Source organism: Brachyistius frenatus, unplaced genomic scaffold (assembly GCF_029030835.1).
Source record: "Brachyistius frenatus isolate BFR_SWC_R1_liver_20210118 unplaced genomic scaffold, ASM2903083v1 Contig_497, whole genome shotgun sequence".
NCBI lineage: Eukaryota > Metazoa > Chordata > Actinopteri > Embiotocidae > Brachyistius > Brachyistius frenatus.
The window spans coordinates 62,501-81,326 of NW_027211096.1; the positions used below are offsets into that span (position 1 = coordinate 62,501).

The 18,826-nt window shown below is 43.6% G+C and overlaps 2 protein-coding genes across 3 annotated transcripts in view; one reads left to right on the forward strand and one right to left on the reverse strand.

The window, feature by feature from the left end:
- Nucleotides 1-3,579: 3,579 nt before the first annotated feature.
- Nucleotides 3,580-6,941, reverse strand: rtn4rl2a (reticulon 4 receptor-like 2 a). Its single transcript, XM_069687864.1, has 4 exons — nt 6,692-6,941; nt 5,851-6,077; nt 5,468-5,701; nt 3,580-5,196 (listed from the first exon to the last, which is right to left on the reverse strand). The coding sequence occupies exons 1-4, from the start codon at nt 6,747-6,749 to the stop codon at nt 4,336-4,338; spliced, it is 1,380 nt and encodes a 459-aa protein (XP_069543965.1). The 5' UTR covers nt 6,750-6,941; the 3' UTR covers nt 3,580-4,335.
- The window catches only part of LOC138614417 (beta-crystallin A1-like), a 33,457-nt gene continuing 20,641 nt past the window's right edge, over nt 6,011-18,826 (forward strand). For both annotated transcript variants that reach the window (XM_069687865.1, XM_069687866.1), the window contains exon 1: nt 6,011-6,175. The gene's annotated coding sequence lies outside the window, so the exon portion shown is untranslated. The remainder of the gene's footprint in view (nt 6,176-18,826) is intronic.

Sequence of the window (18,826 nt, forward strand, 5' to 3'; positions counted from 1 at the left end):
GCACAAAGTCAACACAAACAGAGACACAATGTGCGTATGCACACGAGAAGGTGAGAAATTGTGCGGTTGAGGAGGGGGGGTGTACTGGGCGTGGGGCGGCAGCAGGTGGAAACAAGTGTGTTGATAAAGTAGTGACGCACTCCAACAAGCGCAGAGGAGCGAGCTTTCTCCCTATTTCTGTGTCTCTTCTATTTTGAATAAATTTCATTAACATTCATCTATTCAACACACCGGTAGCATCCACAGACACGTCCCGCCTCCCCACCTCGCCGGTTCCGGTTGTGTCTGATCTGATGGTTGAGCGACGCGGACGTCGGCCAATCGAGCCCACGTAGTTTCGTATGTAACTCGGCGAAAGAAGGTGCGTCATGGAATCTTTTTTTTTTTCTTTTCTTTCTTTTCTGCCAAACAAAATCTCGGAGACCGATGGGAATGTGAAGGATGAACAGCATGATGTTTCATCCTTATATAGACACGACAAGCTGTGATTCCAGCGAGTGAGCTCCATGCCGCCGAGTGCGATGTGTGTGTGTGTGTGTGTGTGTGTGTGTGTGTGTGTGTGTGTGTGTGTGTGTGTGTGTGTGTGTGTGTGTGTGTGTGTGTGTGTGCGCGTGTGTGTGTGTTTGCAGGAGGAGTCTGTGAATTCAGCTTTCTGTTTGCACTGAATGACGTCTTGCACGGACGAGCTGATGGATAAAGTGAAAATTAAGTACGAATTTTGGTCCCGTGTTCGTACAAAAACGCTGCACAAAGTTAAACTATTTTTGGTTTTATTGAAGATATCTGCCACCTCTTTAAATTGTGCATCTCTGTTTTACCTGCCATAGTTGTTGACTTGGTGTTTTACCTGCCCTGCACAAGTTGCAAAACATGACAACAAATTAAAAGTTCCTCCATTAATTAACTCAACATTATTAATTATAATTGATTTGAAGTGGGTGAAAACACACCAAACCAATGTATTTACCTGCAGAGAAACCGTTGCATTCCTTAGGATTTTGTAGATGCAAGGCGTTGAAGGTCAGATGCAGCCAAAACACAAACTTCTCTCACTTCTCATCAGTGTAGCCGACCAGGCAGATTGTTTTGTTTTTTTGAATGTGGTGAGATTTTAAAGGGCCGACACTTTATACTTTTCTGGTCTTTCAATTGAACACTTGAACACTATAAGAGGTCATTTTTGTGGGTTTTAAGTACCAAAAACCATCTCAGTATAGTTTTATACCTACACCAAGAGCAGGCTGTTTTGTGTCTGTGTCTTTAAGGAGGATTCGTATCAACAACCCTCTCTTCTGATTGGCTGCTTTATAGTCACAATTATTTTTTTTTTAAACAGAAAACTGAATTTAAACAATATGGGACCTTTAATAAATCCCCTGCCAAATACAAAAGGACTTTTAAGGAGTTTAACTTCTACTTGTCAGAGCACTGAACTTTGGTCTCTCACTCAGTAAGTCAGTTACACACTTTTGGGTTCATAGTGCTGACCCTGCTGTGGCCATCCATTAATAGTGGTTTAATATGCACAATTTAAATGTAAATTGTGATTACATTTTTTCTTTTACTTTACTTTTATTCAGAAATAATCACATGACCATAAAGGAGATGCTGAACAATCCTAACAGTCATTATGATTCGATTACCACCGTCGTTGTTATTGTCTCTGTTATGATCATATGATCATATACTATCAGCGTACCGCGAGCTGTTGCTGTTTGATGATGGTATAGGGTCACTGTGTAGTGAATTGTAATGAAAGTTATGATGCTCGTTCTCTGTTTTCACTCCCACATCTCCTGTTCGTTGTCTTTTTCTCAGCCAAAGGGTTGGACAGCTGAGAAAGACAAAGAAACTGCCTGGAAGAATTACACAATGGCAACAGTGTCCGTGTGTGTGTGTGTGTGTGTGTGTGTGTGTGTGTGTGTGTGTGTGTGTGTGTGTGTGTGTGTGTGTGTGTGTGTGTGTGTGTGTGTGTGTGTGTGTGTGCACTTCGATCGCTTTGGGTGTTTGAATGGACAGTCGCCAAGACATAAAATGAAAAATGCCCACGCAGAAAAAACACTGTTAAAACAAGTATGAATTTATTTATTTCTTAATGCTGCATCTTTCAATCGCATTTTTTCTTTTCCAATAAAAATAAATAACAAATAAGCCAATCTGTCATATAGAATTATTATCCTTTGCTCGGATACAAAGCACAGAACGTGCAGACATAGAAACTGAGCAAAGACAATGTGTGGTGGTGGTGGGAGGGGGGGTATATCTGGCACTTTGGTCGTGTGACAGTGACCTCACTGACATGGCCACTGAAGAGCACCCGGGCTCAGTTTGACCTCCTCCGTGGAAAAAAAAAAAAAAGAAAAAGCTTTAAGTGGCTTCCTGATTGGATCTCTGTGTTTGTGTGTCTCCATCCTCTTCCACTCCCACTACGTCTAAAGCTTTGCCCTCGTCAATCTCCATTAGAGCCGGAGACTCTCTCCTTCCATCCTCTCTCTGCGCTTGAAAGATGGAAAAACCTTTATGAAAACGGTGTGGAATTAATAGTGGGGGGGTGAAAAGTCGCTACACATCAGCTCTCCTACCCTCTTACTTCCCACAAGGCGATGTGGAAAACTGCTTTCAAGAGGGACCAATTGAAAAAATTAAAAAAAAAACTAGAGCAGTAGATGCCCATATTTGGTGACTTCCTGCTTCTTTTTTTTTTTTTTTTTTTTTTTTCGCTGCTCACCCAAAACACTTCTTCTTAGTTTTTGCAGCCTCAGCATTAACGATTCCCCAGCACCGCCATCCATCCAGCGACATCCATCGGTCGGTCCTAATTTCTCTCCAGATTCTCGCACCGCTCTCTTTTAGCGTATTTACAAACCAGCCCCTCATCTGGCCGTCAATGAGTCACCGGAGTGATAAACCCGCTGACGTATTTGCTTTTTGCAGCGTTAACAGCTTGTGAATCCGTTCATTCTCGTTTACACACACACACACACACACAGAGAGAGATGCCCATCAGAGCCGTTCCATGCGGTCAGTCCTTTAAGTCCTCCGTAGTCGTATATTTAGTCACCGTTCAGTCACTCACCAGCAATCTGCTACTTTTCGGTGGATTTTTGTACCACATTTTTCTGTGTGACAAATCTAGAGCACCTTTGATTTATTCCAAAATATATTCTGCACCCAAAAGAAAACCATGATTCAGGAAATATTTAGTTTATCTTTTATATCAAGATCATCATCATCATCATCATCTGCATCCAAGTCAACAATCATTACAAGTTATAATATTATCATGTCACAGAAAGACATCCAAAAAAAAATAAATCTAAAAATCCCCGGCTTCCTAATAGGAAGCATTTCATTTCCCCCCCAGCAGTTGTGGCGAAACAACACTGTATGTATTTACAGGAAAAAATGGCGGATGGAGGGAACAACTACCGATGAGTAGAGTTATTACTTACTCTCCTGCAGGTTTTTGCTGCTTCTACTGCCAGCACCGTCTGTCTCTGTGCGTCACAGCTTTCCTCCCTTATTGCTGCCTGAACACCCCCCCCCCAGCCCTCCCTCACTCCCTGTCTCATCTGTCTCCTCCCCCTCCCCTCCTCACCCACCCTTCCTGCTTTCTGTCGCTCTCCATCCCCAGCTGTTCTCTTTCTCTCTCTCTGGTATTGGACCCTCTCCCCCGTCCGTCCCGTGCTCTGTCCCGTAGAAGCACAAGCCTTCACAGTTTTCCTGGATCGACATGAAAGTGACTTTTTTGGGAACACCCATGAGAACACATACCTATTTACATAAACACTTTAAGTGGTTACAGTATCGTCATTACTGTGCACTGATTCTAACAGTAATCGTAGCAGCCAGTGAATCGGACGCACCGACAGCACGACGTGGTTCTTTTTTTTTTTTTAACTTAAGTTGACGTGATAAAACATCGCTCACATCAAATTGTGTTGATATTTAGTGACGGACTCAGTCCTCGTAAAACCCTGATTGCAGGGAATCATAACATGACATCGTACAGGTAAGACGTAGAAAGCCATACCTGAAAGATCATTGTAGATATTTATATGTGTGTGTATATATATATATGTGCATATATATATATATATATATATATATGTAAGACCTTAAGCTGAAGAACTCTTAGCAGCCCTGAAAAAGTGTAAAGCCCTGTATAGGTGCTAGATTCAGAATCTAACCGTCCCCCTTTCTCCCTTGCTGTGCCTTGAGGATTCGCTAACAGCAGAGCGGGCAAAGAGGGGTTGTAGAGTCTTACAGGGATCCTCACAGCCTTTAAAACAGGCCGGAAGACGGGCGGATAGGTTGCGGCACTAAGAGTCCGATTCAGCCGAAGAGCAGGTGGAGGTTGAGGCAGAGGGTGAAAACGGAAAGGGCTAGTAGTGAAAGGAAAGACGGTGAGGAGAATCTGGACGAGGAGGACGAAGGAGGCAGCTCGAACTCAGGCGGACATTCGAGCTCGAAGCACCGCACCGTCATGCCGGAGTCCTCGTTCCCGTAGTTGAGGAAGTACTCTTCTGGCTCGACTTTGGGCAGCGCCAGCTCGTCCTCCCCGAGCTCGTACTTGACCACCGATGTGGTTGATGATGGGCCTTTCCCGTACAAACCGGCCTTGACGGTCTCCGAAGCTTTCTCAAAAACGCCTTTCGTGGACGACTGGGGCTTGTTCTTGTGGAACCACCAGCGGGTCTTGGTGCTGAAGGTGGTGGTGGTGGAGCCGCCGATGGAGCCGGGGTCGGGCAGGGGGCACAGGGCGAAGTCCATCTCGCGGAGGAAGCGGAGGTCCTGGCCGCGGCGGGGAGACGGGGATGCGCAGATCACCTCGGACGAAGAGACGCGGGCCTCGCGGAACCACTCCCACAGGGCGCGGGACTCGCAGCCGCAGGACCAGGGGTTGGCGTTGAGGCGCAGGAACTCGATGCCCTGGGTGTCGCGCAGGGCCTGGCTGGGCAGCTCGGCGAGGGTGTTGTTGAAGAGGAAGAGCATGGTGAGGCGGCCGAGGTCGCGGAAAGCCCGGCGGTTCACCTGCCGGATGCGGTTGTCGTGAAGGAGGAGGCGGTCGAGGTTGACCAGACCGCGGAACACGTTCTCCGAGAGGGTGCGGATACGGTTGCCGTGCAGGAACAGCTGGCTCAGGTTGATGAGGTCAGAGAAGATGTCATCCTGCAGGAAGTGGAGATTATTCTCCTGAAATGGAAAAAAATAAGAGTTTAGTATAAGAAAAGCAGACACTCTGTACTTGATCATATTTGTAACTGGACATGTGATGCTTTGTTTGAAGGCACATGAGTGGGAGGCTGTGTGTGTGTGTGTGTGTGTGTGTGTGTGTGTGTGTGTGTGTGTGTGTGTGTGTGTGTGTGTGTGTGTGTGTGTGTGTGTGTGTGTGTGTGTGTGTGTGTGTGTGTGTGTGTGTGAGCATCAAACGGTGTCAGTTTGCATGTCTCTCGAGCGCCCCTACCTGCAGGTAGAGGAACTGCAGGCTGTACAGCTTGTGGAAGATGTCATGGGGCAGGGCAGTGAGCCGGCAGCGGTGCATGTGGAGGCTCTGGAGCTTCTCAAGGCCGCGGAAGGCTCCCCCCTCCAGCCTGTGGAGGTTGGGGTTGTCCCCCAGGTCCAACTCCTCCAAGTCCCTCAGCTCACTGAAGGCTCCTGCCTCAATCCACGTGATGTTGTTTGCGAACAGCCACAGAACCTGATGAAGGGAAACATTCAGGATTTTAAATGGTGATTATATTTTTTAGCATTACCTAACTTAAAATGTGAAAAAAAAAAAAAAAGAGTTTTAACTGCTAACCAGCTTCACACTGCCAAGGCTTTTTTTTTTTTTTTTTTTTTTCTTACCTGAGTTCCGAAGCCAAAAGAGCCAACTCTAAGCTCCGTGATCCGGTTGTTCTGGAGGAACACGCGCTGCGAATCGTAGGGTACTCCGACCGGGACGGCGGTGAAGTTCTGCGCCTGGCAGCTCACAGTCATGGGCGTCGGGTAGCACACGCACAGGTGCGGACACGCCGATGCCGGACTTGGCTTGCCGAGGACCAGCCACACCACCAGCCAGAGGGAGAGACCGCCTGCAGGAGAGAAAGGGAGGAGGAAGTGAGCTGGAGCTGCCCGCTGTGCTGAAATCATCCTTTACCATTCAGTGCAGCAGCATGCAAAGTCCAAACGGGTACGTATTGGCGCTTGTGACATATTATGATCAAATATAAAACTATTTTTATATAAATGCTTTTATGCTCTGGCATTTTGGCTGAAGTTACACTAATAACCTCACAGCATGTACAGTGAATCAAGTTTGCAGCCTTGCTGCGATGCATCGACCATTACGCACAGCATGGTTCCAAAAATGTTTTGTCAAAACACTCTGATTAAAAAATATATTCTCGGAGTTGATCAAATGTCCCTCAGTTAACATACTGCACAAATAATTTGACTATTAGAGGTCATAGACTAAGTATCTGTCAGAATTTCCAGGTTTCCTTTAAAATGTTGTATCATCCATCCAATGATGTATCAATATTTAATGACGAATTACGTTTGTTATAAATCAAAGTTCCTCAAACGTTCTTACATTTTATTTTATTTTTAAAACGTAAAAATTATTGCAAAAGTTCTAATAAGAAGAATATAGACTGACTGGTCCACCGTCGTATCCAAAACCAAAGAAGAGCGGAGAGAAACTTACTTTTGCAGCTGCGGATGATGGAGCATCGTCGGCTCCGAGAAATAGATGAAGTTTCCATCTTGAACCAAAAGCCCAAAGCGAGTTAGCCAAGAGAGGCGATGTAAAGCCTGCTATCTGCGCTGATGATCTGGTTCTCGAGTCGGAGCGACTGAGTGTGACTGGTGATGGCTCCCAGTGTCCCATATATACTCGAGCATCCCGTAATTGCCTACGGCAGTGGGCACCGTGGAATCTCCTACGTCACCAATCGGGGTCATGAATGAGTGAGGGCGGCAAGAAAACGGAAAGGGGAGGGGCCGACCGTAGGGGATTCTCTTGGAGAGCTTGTACGCGCGTAAAAGCTGGTTGGAAACGTGCGCTCATGAGTCTCTGTGAGAGGAGGAGACTTTCTCTATACGCACGTAGGAACTGGAGGAAGGGAGGGCTGAAGAGTGGATGTAGAAGCAGTGGAGGGGAGGGGACAACAAGCCGAGGCACGGTGCCCGGTAATGATGACTGAGTTTTGTGGAGGAGCGGAGGACGGGTAGGAGAAGAGCGCACAGCTCGCTTCCTGGCTGGCGCTCTCAGAGACCGTTATGGTCTGCTTCCGGCGCGCTGGAAGCCAAACAGAAAGATACAGAAAAAAAAAACCCCTGCTTAGATGGTTGTGTCTTAGGTAAAGAGGATGCCCCCGATTTATGATTCAAACATAAGGGGAGATGTTGGTGCCACAGGAGAGTCACCAAAAACAACCCTGGCTGAGTAGTATTTTTTTTGGGTGGAGGTGAACTACAACATGCTCCAGTCATGCTGTTTGTACATTAAATTTAGCTCCTGACATAATTGTTGATGATGAAGATCTGGAATGGAATTAATTAGCTAAACAAGGCAGGATTGGACACGTGAAAGTGGGCTTTCTTTAACTGTTGAAGGACAGTTGGATCCTTTAAATCGAAAATCTGAGATATAAAGATGAAATTTGGACTTTTCAAATCTAATTTCTCTGAGTTCTTGTGGCCTGTTTCTCTGTTGTCATTGCACTCGTTCAAATCTTGTTAATGAGTTTGATAAATGAGGGGAGTAACTGGCCAGTAATGAATGTAGAAAGCAGAACGACAGCGAAACACAACAGATGCCTGAATATGCATGCCACTTCAAGTTTGTTTTGTTGTGTGTCTGCGCCGCAAGCTGTCGCTGCTTGTGTTCCCTGGCCAGCCGAAAGATAGCAAGATAGCGGAATGAATGAATGATACTCCCATTTGATTTTTGATTTGATCAAATTCATATTTTAAAAAGATGTAGTTCATCATCTGAGGGACCAGAAAAATAGAAACACTTGAACATCGTGATGAAATCTAGTGCAAACGTCACACAAGACACATTTAAAAGACATTTTTTTGGTGTCATTTTTAAACATCACAAGACATTACGCTCACAGATTAAAGCCTAAGGATGTAAAAGACAAACATATTCGTATCGAATGTGATGGAAATGTGTGAGACTTAATTAGTTAAAGAGTCTTATGCGAGCTTTTGAGGTCTCTCATAATCCTTTTTTTGTTTGCTTTCCAGTTTCTTTTCGCTGTAATGTACGACTCCATTTTATTTAACTGATTATGTATGTGAATTCTTTTAGACATTCTTTCATAAAGACCCATAGAGGGGGAATATGACCTTGTACTTTCATAGTAGTGGTTTCTAAGGAGCATTTTTATGCAAGCTACATTTTGAAATTATAGAAAGAAAATAACCTTTGTAGAAAAACGGCAGTGAGATTGTAGGAGGGTCAGAGCAGACCTTGGAGAATCATTTGAGCTCTTTTTTTTCTCGCATGTCTCACATTGAAAGTAAATCTGGGTTGCTGCTTAGATGGAGAGGCAGGAGAGATGTAGACAACAGAACTCATTCACAGGCGGCTCAACAGATGAGCGCATAAGCAAGGAGAGAGTCACACGCACGTGTGCACGGCCTCGTACATTATGCGCACAACGCAGCACGCACGTTTCGGCCAAAATGATCCACATGCATGATGAACAAATGAGTAAGTGAGGGGATCCGTTACACGGTGTGTTGTTGTTCCATCGCGCCTCCATGCTTTGTCCTTATCTGGATTTGTCGACGCTTAAGTGCCCACCGGCCATCCGGGACTAACATCTCACCGGCTTCCCCCTTGTCACACCCACACTACCAGCCGTGCCCTTGTATGTGTGTGTGTGTGTGTGTGTGTGTGCGCGCGTCTGTACACGTGTGTTTTGCATGTCTTCCTGCTGAGCAGAACTTTGTCTAAATGCCACCACGGCATGTCAGTCAGTCTGTGTTGTGCCAGTCACCCACACAGCAGGTTCGCAGCGCTGTGTGGGCACCAAACTTCTTGTTTATCTAAAAATCCCCACACAGAAACACACCGAGGTTTCCCCGGCCCGCCGCCCACTCCAGCACATCTGACAGCGCGTCACTCTGTCCACCTGCACGTCCGTCCGTCCCTGTTCGCATCCCACCTGACTTTATTTCGCTCTCTGCTCGGATTTGGTTCACCACTAGCTGCCAGGAGAGGAGTGCGTCACTGGGACCGGCTGCACTGGCGTGGCATGTTGTTTTGCTGCACTCAGTGGTGTGAGACATCCTGAAATAAACTTTGAATAAGATGATCGTAATGAGCCTTTTGGAGTGTCTGCTGCAGGTCATGCTGGGACGGGCACAAACCACAAATTTACATTTCTGTTCCATTTTGACCTCGAACCTTTTTGCTGCCAATCCAGCAGATCACCTTTTTCAAGTTATCGGACGCTCCTTGTCCTAAAACCAAAATTTTCCAACAATTGTCTTTTGGTGTTTGGATTTGCAACTAAGGCCTTTTTCAGACTGCCAGCCCAAATTGTTTTTTTTGTTTTTTTTGTCCAATCCAGATTGTATCCGAATAGATTTTTGTAAGTCTGAACATCAAAAAAACACAAGAAATCAGATCCAAACCACATTTGGAGGCGATCTGAAATGCGATTTCAATTTTGATTTCTATAGATGCGTCTCCCGGATGGATTTCTTGCATCATTTGCGATGCGACACATGGTGACAACCTAATTTTCAGAAAGACAGAGTGAGCAGAATCGACGCTACCGCTGTCAGAGTGCTGTCAGAGTGCTAGCAGCGAGTGTAGATTTTGGTGATGACAACAGTCCACGGACAGAAGCTGAAATAAATTGTCTGCTGCTACTTCTTTGCCAGCAGTTTTCGCGTTGGAAAGCCGCGTTATCAGCGCAGCTGCGTGTGCGTCGTTACTACAGCAACCCACGCAGACAGGTCGGAGACATCTGGACACACCGAAGCTGATTCGTATGTCCTGAAGATCTGATTTGAGAAACAAATCCGATTTGCCTGCTGTCTAAAAAAAAAAGAAGCTTAAATCAATTATAGCAACGTCGATAGCTGCTCATTGATATGCTGGCGTTTGAATATCGGAAGTTCCCCCGATATCCGAAGAAGGTGATATCTTCCTGCTGAATACACTCTGCCTCATTTCGATTGTCTTTATTAAAAAGGTGTCGACTCGTTAAGCCGACTCATAACGAAGGACGACTTCTAACATGCTTCTTCTTTACGGGAAGCTTATTCATAAGACTGTGTTGTGTGTACATTGAGCGTAGTCGTAGGCCCGCAGTAACGAAGGAGGTATGAGACCAGACAGGAGGATGTGAGCACACGCTCTGTGCTGGTTACAATAGACGGCGTGGTGTGCATGTGAAACAAAGAGGACGTGTACCTCCTCGAGGTGACTCAACATATTGTCTTGTAGCAAACTAACACTTTGCTCATCTGCACGTTTCGTCCGTCGTCTCGCACACATCCACCGAGGCACCAGCGTCTCTCAGCGTCCGTCCGATAGTCACAGACAAAGACGCTCGTGCTTTTCTTCCCCGTCTCGCTCGCCTCGCCTCTCCTACATCATTTCTCTCTTTGTCTTCCAATGCTCCCTCCCTTTTTTTTTTTTGTGATTATGCTGGCGTCTTTCTTTTTTTTTTTTCTTGGTGCCTTGGCGTCACTACTTCCGCTTAACCATAAACTGCCGCTGTCATTCCACACACACTGGCACACAGTCTGCAAGACAATGGCTGCTGGAGTGGTGTGTAATTAGTTTGTTATTCTTATAAGACAACTGTTTTTTTTGGGGGGGGGAGTTTCTAAAGTGCCAGATGGCCATTTAAGGAGAACATCCTCACCTCTTGTTTTCATTTTGACCATTTTTAGAGTTTGTACTTAATCGATCTGTACTTAAATGTAAGTATAGTATGATGTTTTTCATAATTTTAAAGGGGAAAAACTTGCTCACAAATACATGAAATCATGCTGATTCTCTTAATAACGCATGATAATCGAAATAATATACTTTTAACTAATTTTGTATTCGCTGTTTCTCCTCCTCAGTGCAGGTGCTCGGTCTACTAAAACAGATCTCTAATGTGTTCTGTGGCCCTGAAGAAGGTCACATAACCCTAATAATGTGAGCGTGGGTTAATCTAGGTTTGGGCTTGGAAACATTTTAGCACAAAGACCATTTGATAGTTTAAATATACTTTGGCATTTATTGGCATTATAAAAAAAAAAAAAAGTAGAGTTTAGTGTCATTGAAGTTTGACCCAAGTGAGTAAAACTCAGTATTGCACAAATGCTTGACTCGATAAACTGTATATAAAAGCTGACGTGGCTTTTGGGTCTGAAAAATGAGGCCAATGTGGAAGTGCCATAACTTGCAATACCACCGAGTACCACCTGGGGGGGTCGGCTCTAAAAAGGCTCTAGCGACGTAGACTCCCATTCAACTATGGTTATATACTGTTAATGGTTATATACAGTCTATGGATATGTACTCTAATGGTTATTTACAGTCTGTGGTTATATACTGTTAATGGTTATAAACAGTCTGTGGTTATGCACTGTTAATGGTTATATACAGTCTATGGGTATGTACTCTTAATGGTTATATACAGTCTATGGGTATGTACTCTTAATGGTTATATACAGTCTGTGGTTATATACTGTAAATGGTTATATACAGTCTATGGGTATGTACTCTTAATGGTTATATACAGTCTATGGGTATGTACTCTTAATGGTTATATACAGTTTGAGGTTATATACTGTTAATGTTTAAATACTCTTAATGGTTATACACAGTAGTTTACTGAATGGCTGAACTATGCTTTGTTTGGTCAGTAGAACTTCCTCCCGTCTCATTTTGATCATCATAAGAACACTTGTATAACACTCAGCCATACGTGTTTCCATGCGTTCAGATCAATATTGTTCACTCTCCCTCCTCTTCCTCTTCCTCCTCCTCCATCTCCATCCTTCTGTCTCTCTCTCTCACTCGCTCACTCACAAGGTCCATTTCTCTTCAAAGCCGATCTGCTCAGTGTCCACTCACTGCTTCCTCTTCGCAATCACCAAAAAACGTAAAAGCATTTTCCAAACACTCTATTGATCTATATATCCCTCACTTGCTTTATGAGATGTACAAGTCACAAAACAATTTCATCTAAGAGCATGTAAGACTGAAGAAAAGTGATATTTTTCCACACTTGTACACAGACAGGTGCATGAAATGTTAAATATCTTCTACATGGTCAACAATGTTTACTAAATAACCATGTTATAATGCAGCAGCCACCATCTCATCTCATTAATTCAATTCAATTTCATTTATGTATCTGTATCTTTATCTATCTTTGTATCTATAGATAAATATAGATATATATGCCACAAAAATCGTAAGGTCAAGACTTAACGACATATCAATAAAGTGTCAAGCACGTGTCAAGAACATAAACCTCCCAGCATGCATCATGTTTTATTTCTACTCCTGCATTTATAATGGTGCTGAGTTATTCCCATCTGTGATTTCCTAAAGAGCAACATATGTACGTTTTTTTAAGGATGTTTTTATTATTAATTGCTATATTACGCACCTCATGTTTAGTTGCTGAGTAACTCTGTTTGATATATATATTTGTAAAGTGTTTTTACAGTTTGTGCTTCAGCCATACGGCTCATAGACCATTATGGCCACAGAGAGGAAAATAAGGCAGCGCCGTTTTAATTTAATCTTGGAATGATTCTTGCACAGAGAATTTTTTTTTTTTTTTTACTGCAGAGAATTTGGTGCAGCGACAACAAACACATTCCCCATCTCCTTGTCGTGTTGAATTTGTGCTTTATCCCCTGGGAGAGGGCGATATACTAATCCTGTATTTGATCCTGCACCGAGGACAGATAGAAATTATCCAGGGAACACATTCTGTGCCGAGTGAAACAGCAAAATTATTCGTTCTTTCCTCTGATGTGTAGCAGTGTTTTATTTGCTTCAGCATCCTTTCTGGTCAGTTAAATTCACTGAAGCTTTAATGCTGTAGTTGCATCCCTGCTAATGGTAGAAAAACTTTGACTCACAGAGAAAAGATTTTCTCACTTTTCTCATGTTTCGTTTCACATAATCATCATCTTCCAAACAGTAACTCTGTTTGCTTCCCCTGTGTCTGCACATATGTTTTCTTATTAACACTGTTCTGCAGGTGTAAGGTCTTTTCTTTTTTTTTCTTTTATCGATCGTGTGAAAATGTTCTCTCTCCTTCAGGGTGCCAGGTTCTCTTCTTTCATGTGTCTCTTTCAATTACTTTTAATTAAAGACACCTTTTTATGTTCCATAATAACACCACCGAATCAGTTATGCAGCGACTGCTCGTCAGGAACAAAAGGTACGCGGGTAGGCAGCAGTACTGGGATAAGACAAGTCAGGACAGACCACCAGACAGTCAGGGACAAAAAGCACATTTTAACATTTTAATTTTAAAAGAAGCATGTAGACTGACGTCAGTGATGTGACGCACGGAGACCGACGATAACCTCAACACTCGAATCCCGGCAACCCAGTGAAGGGATGTCAAAGTGCTCAAAAACAGAAAACAGAACATCTCGTTAATCAAGTCTTGACAAAGAGTGTTACAGGAAACATTTGGCCATATTTGAAAGTTGAAGCAGTTTCACATTTAATTTGGGAGTTTAGTGAGGATTTGGGGGATAAAGCAGCCATCCTCTAGTTATTTAATTTCAGGAGTCTGAATTGCTGCCTTTTCCTCTGTAAATATAGTAAATATCCTATTTTGCAGTGACAGTTTTGTGATTGAAAAGAATGATTTGAATGAGTGGCACTGCTTTTTTTTTTTTTTTGTGCCTCGGTTTGAAAACAAGATATGAAGTGCAGCTCAGGTCCCCAGCGGGGACGAAACGGAGAATATTGCAGTAATGTGACTTGTTGTGTCTCCCAGTGGGACACCTCATTTAACTTTGATGAAAAAACATTGTTTGTGAAAGAATGTTTTTGTTATTCATCATCATGTCTCTGTCTTATCCGATGTCCCCAGCTCATGAGGCCACTGTGTCCTCCTGAACTCCTGATTTCTGTTACGGATATAGATGGAGACGGTCCAAGGTTCTTAGATTAACTATAAATTTCAAGCATGAGGCCGGCACCTCTCCTTATCCAGGAATCTAGAGCATTCTGGGGGACAATTTTAACCAGACCGAGGAGGGTATTAGCTCAAAGATGGATTGACCCCTTTACAGTTATCTGTCTCTCCACGATCGAGTTCAGTCAATAGGCATTTTTCAACGAGTTGAGTCTCTGCCACATAAATACGAGATGAAACAATTTATTGACAAGTTTGTGACACTTGAATGGAGAGTCAGACTCGGACTCCATCGATGACGTGATTGCGGTCAGTGCGGATCCAAGCAGATGTTCTGCAGGAGGGCGTCTTGAGTCCTGAATCAACCTGGTGGTAGATGGAGCTGGAGTTCCTGCGAGACAAACGAGAGGGTCAGTGAGGAAATAGCACTTTGTTTGAATGGTCTGAGACGTCATAGAGAACCTGACCCGTGCTGTGATTGGATAAATGGGATGAGTGGGAAGGCAGGAGGAGAGGAAACATATGACGAGGAGTTCTCCAAACCTTTTTTTCCTCTGAGAGCTACTTTAACCTTGAAAGTGCACTGCCGGATATTCTAACACTCATTCACGTAGTTGAGCTCCACCAAACCAGCTGAATGAGCTTCTCTTTATGTGAAAAATAACAAATTGATACATATTTAACCGTATTTAACCTTTAGAGCTCCTGGGTGGAGACACCTGAACCCGGCTTCGTCTCACCATTGAGCTGCAGTAGACTTCATTATTTTGCCGCCTCTTTACTGCAGATCTATGACTTCCATCAAAATTGTAATATATAAAACAACAACAATGAAAAAGAAAAACTCCGTAGCATTGAACAACAAATCAGCTGCAATAAAAACCTGATACTGAGGCAACCAGTTACTGATTAATCATTGAAAATAACAAGTTTACTCATCGCTTTACCTTCATTACTCGGCAAACAAACTGCTTTTCACAGGACTTTTAAAAGCTCCACGCAGATAAAGAGAAAAAACATTCTGTAAGTTTAAAGTGATACTTGATCATCAGCATCCAGCAGAATCACTCCCGTCCTCACAGTGATGAAATCACACATCCAACTCTGACACTGAAAAGCAGCTGATGACTGAATGCCGGCTGCGAAGTACATCATGCAAACTAGAACATTTTATCACCTCAGACAACAGAGTGATGTTCACCTCCATCGAAATCCTGCTGACACACAAACCGTGCCAAAACATGTCAAAGTAACAGTGTTGATGTTATTAGTGACTGTAATTATTGAATTTCAGGCAGTAATCCTGCACTCAACACACATTTCCATGCCATCGGTATACATTTTTATTTGTATTTTGCACATAGTGACTGATTCACCCTCCTGTTTGGACTTGTGCTGTCGTGTCACACCGCCGCAGGTAGAAGAAGCGCTGACAACTGACAAAACAGCAGCAGCTTCTTTTCTTCTCTTTTTTTTTTTGCCTCTGACAGCACTGTCATCTGAAAAGTTAACATCAGCTCTGTACATCACCAAGACTGCCAAATATAAACACAGGTGTTCATATCTGAGCTGTGAGGCAACGTAAGCAAAGTGCAGGTACCGTAGGTGAAGAAAAATAACTCCTTACCTTCAGTTTCCACAGCTACAAACGGAGAGAAGTTCAGCATACTTCGACAAGACAAGGTCAAAATCTAGTATATGTCGGCGCCGTGCTGTTTATTTTCTTCAAGGAGCAGCAGCAGTAGTCACGGGTGCAAGTGTCTGAAAGGAGTTCAGAGTCGAGCTGTTGCTCCTCCGCCTGGAGAGGAGCTAATCGAGGTGGTTTGGGCGCCTGATTAGGATGATTGACAGTCAGCTGAGACGTGACCCTGAGGTCCGCCGCAGAGATTATATCTCCCAGTTGGCCCGAGAGCAGCTCGGGATCCTCTCGGACGAGCTGGAGGAAGTTGCAGGGACGTCTGGGTTCGCTGCTTTTCCTCATTGCTCCGAGTGTTTAAGACGATGAAATGAGTTGGGCTTTCACATTCGGACTGGATACAGGAAATCACTACAGCGGTGTTGCCGCAGTCATTTTGGGGCTTTCTGCCAGTTACTGACTCAGTGGCAGACATTTGTGTTCCCTGGCCCCAAGGTCACCGTCCATAAATGTCATTGATATGGCTACAGGCGGAGACAGTCTAGTGCTCCGAGGTCTGAGGGACAATTTTAACCAGACCTGGGAGGGGAGGAACTCAGATGAAGACGTACTGTCTGACTTTCATATATTTCATTGATCGTGGCCTCCAGAATCTACCAGTAGTTTTGTTGGCCCTATTATTCTATATTTGGAACGATTCTTTGGTCTCACGACAGTCAAACCGGGTGATAATTGATTGAACTTGAGGTGACAGAGGAATAAAACAGATCATTTAAAAGCGAATTGAAGTGTAGCAGTCGGCATGATTGTAACTTTGTCAGTTTCAGAGTTAGAAACTTTTGATAGTTGCAGCTCTTTAAATCCAGCATTGAAAAAAACAGTTGCAGGAAAAGGTCTAAAATTCAATTTTTTTTTTTGTCCTTAAAATATATTAACTCCTAATCTTAACCTACAGACTCAAAAAATAATTTAAAATCAGAACTGATTCGATTGATTCGGGTATTAACACATATAATCCAGTCAATTTCAGTTTTGATGGATTTTCGTTCACTTTTAGCTCCATTAAAGTTTGAATTACATGACGGCACACGTGCACACTTTACAGGACACACGCCTCACATCCTATTTTTTTATGGTTATTACAGATACTGCCCATTATCGCCCAGTACTCAGGAACCAGACGCTTTCATTAGGAACTGTGACAACCGCTGGCAGACAGCATTCAAATCCCTGCAGTGCCACCACACTGACTAGAAATGGACTTGAGAAAAAAAGATCCACAAACTATTAATGGATTGTTTTTTCAGTTCATTCCTGCAGTCCACTCTTCCATCTCTCTCCTTCATATGCTCACCCCTACAGTCATCAGGGCCCCCTCACCTCTCTCCTTGCATCCGTCTGTTCCCCTTTCATCTGTTATTTTTAACCCTCAGGCATGCCTCACGCATGACGCAGATGGGCGCGCAACCCAGACTCGGTGCACCGGAGAGAGAAAAAGGCCTGGGCTGAGGCGGAGAGACAGTGACTGATATGAGAGGAAAACAGGCAGCCACAGGGGGTCTTGTTAAGGAGACAAAGTGGGAGAGAGATTGAGTTCGAGACTGTGGGCAGGGGGGGTCGGTGGTGGTGAAATTGATGAGAGAGAGAGAAAGAGGCAAACATTTTGTCATCCGTCATTTAAAGCACAACTCGCAGACAGGTGGATTTCCTTAATACTTTTCACCTGCACACATCAGTGAAGATTCAGCACCTGCCCGCCAGCTGCAGCTTTTCACCTCCGCTGTGGTGCAAACCAGACAAAAAAAACAACCAAATAAACCCATAATCAGCACTGTGTTATTCTTCCCTCGTCCTCTTTACCCCGTCTCTCTTCCTGAAAGCTCAAACACACCCACTCGTTTGTCAGAGCAGAAAGAAGAGGAGTTGCAGATCAATCTTACATCACTCATCAGTCAGAGACTTTTCATGGAGGGACTGAATGAGCATCAGCGCCACATGACGCACGCCAACTGTCAGGTTGAAGGATTTGTGCGCCTGCGTGTGAAGAGGAGCACAAATACGTAGAAAATCTGTGTGTGAATGGTTCATCTGAGTGGCCGTGCAACAGAAAGTAGAGGAAACGAAAAGTTTGTCCTCCATATGGATGAACACCTTCCCCCCACCCCTCCCTCCAACACCCCCCCCCCACCACCACCACCACCACCACCACCAATTACAAGTTAATATTACTCGTAATTGGACAATGAGACCCAAAAAAAATGTCCGTGCACTCCTACTCAACATACGTGTTCAAGCTGCTCCCAAAACTTTTACATCACCATTCCTGCAACGTAACAATGGCAGCATCGCAATTACTGCCAATTGTAATGATTAATAAGGAGCTGCACGTAGGAATATATTATTCACTTATTGCTATAAAAATTGGTGCTGATGACACACACTAGAATACAGGCAGGAATCTGTTACTGTGCGAGCGATAAACATAGCAGAGTCATTGGCTTGTTGGATTTATTATCACTGCCTCTTAACTCTAACTGCTTCTCAGCAGTCTTAATGAGTTTAGTCAGAGTGCAGTCAGTCACAGTCAGTGGGAAGGAAAGACTACGACAACCTCGGTACGGAGGACCGAATGTGACTGAGAAATAAATTAATGGGTAGATACACAAAAGGGAAAAATAGAAGCTAATAAATAGATGTGAAAATGAAATGGAAAAATGTTAATAATTGAACAAATAGATGTTTATTTGAGAATTTTTGCAAAACTAACAAAATAAGTCAAATAAATTTTAAAAAAAAAGGATTATTGGGTAACATAAAAAAAAAATCATTTATACAGGTGTAATCATTTAATTTCATATTATTAACACTTTTCATAATATTAAATAACTGTACAGATTGTTACAGATTACTTTAAAAATGCATGAAATCGTTTACTGTGTTTTCGATTGCTGTTTTAAGTAACAACTGCCAAGATTGTCATTTAAATCATCAACCAACGATGACGTCACCCGTTGGTTCGTGAACGGTTGTTACGAGGCTTTGACTTCAGATATCGGCCGGCGCC

Excerpts from the sequence above, each read along its gene's own strand:
- rtn4rl2a (XM_069687864.1), bottom strand. The coding sequence starts at position 6,749 with ATGGAAACTTCATCTATTTCTCGGAGCCGACGATGCTCCATCATCCGC. Across the intron at positions 6,078-6,691 it reads CATCATCCGCAGCTGCAAAA|GCGGTCTCTCCCTCTGGCTG; the intron begins GTAAGTTTCTCT and ends TCTCTCCTGCAG. Across the intron at positions 5,197-5,467 it reads TGCAGTTCCTCTACCTGCAG|GAGAATAATCTCCACTTCCT; the intron begins GTAGGGGCGCTC and ends TTTCCATTTCAG.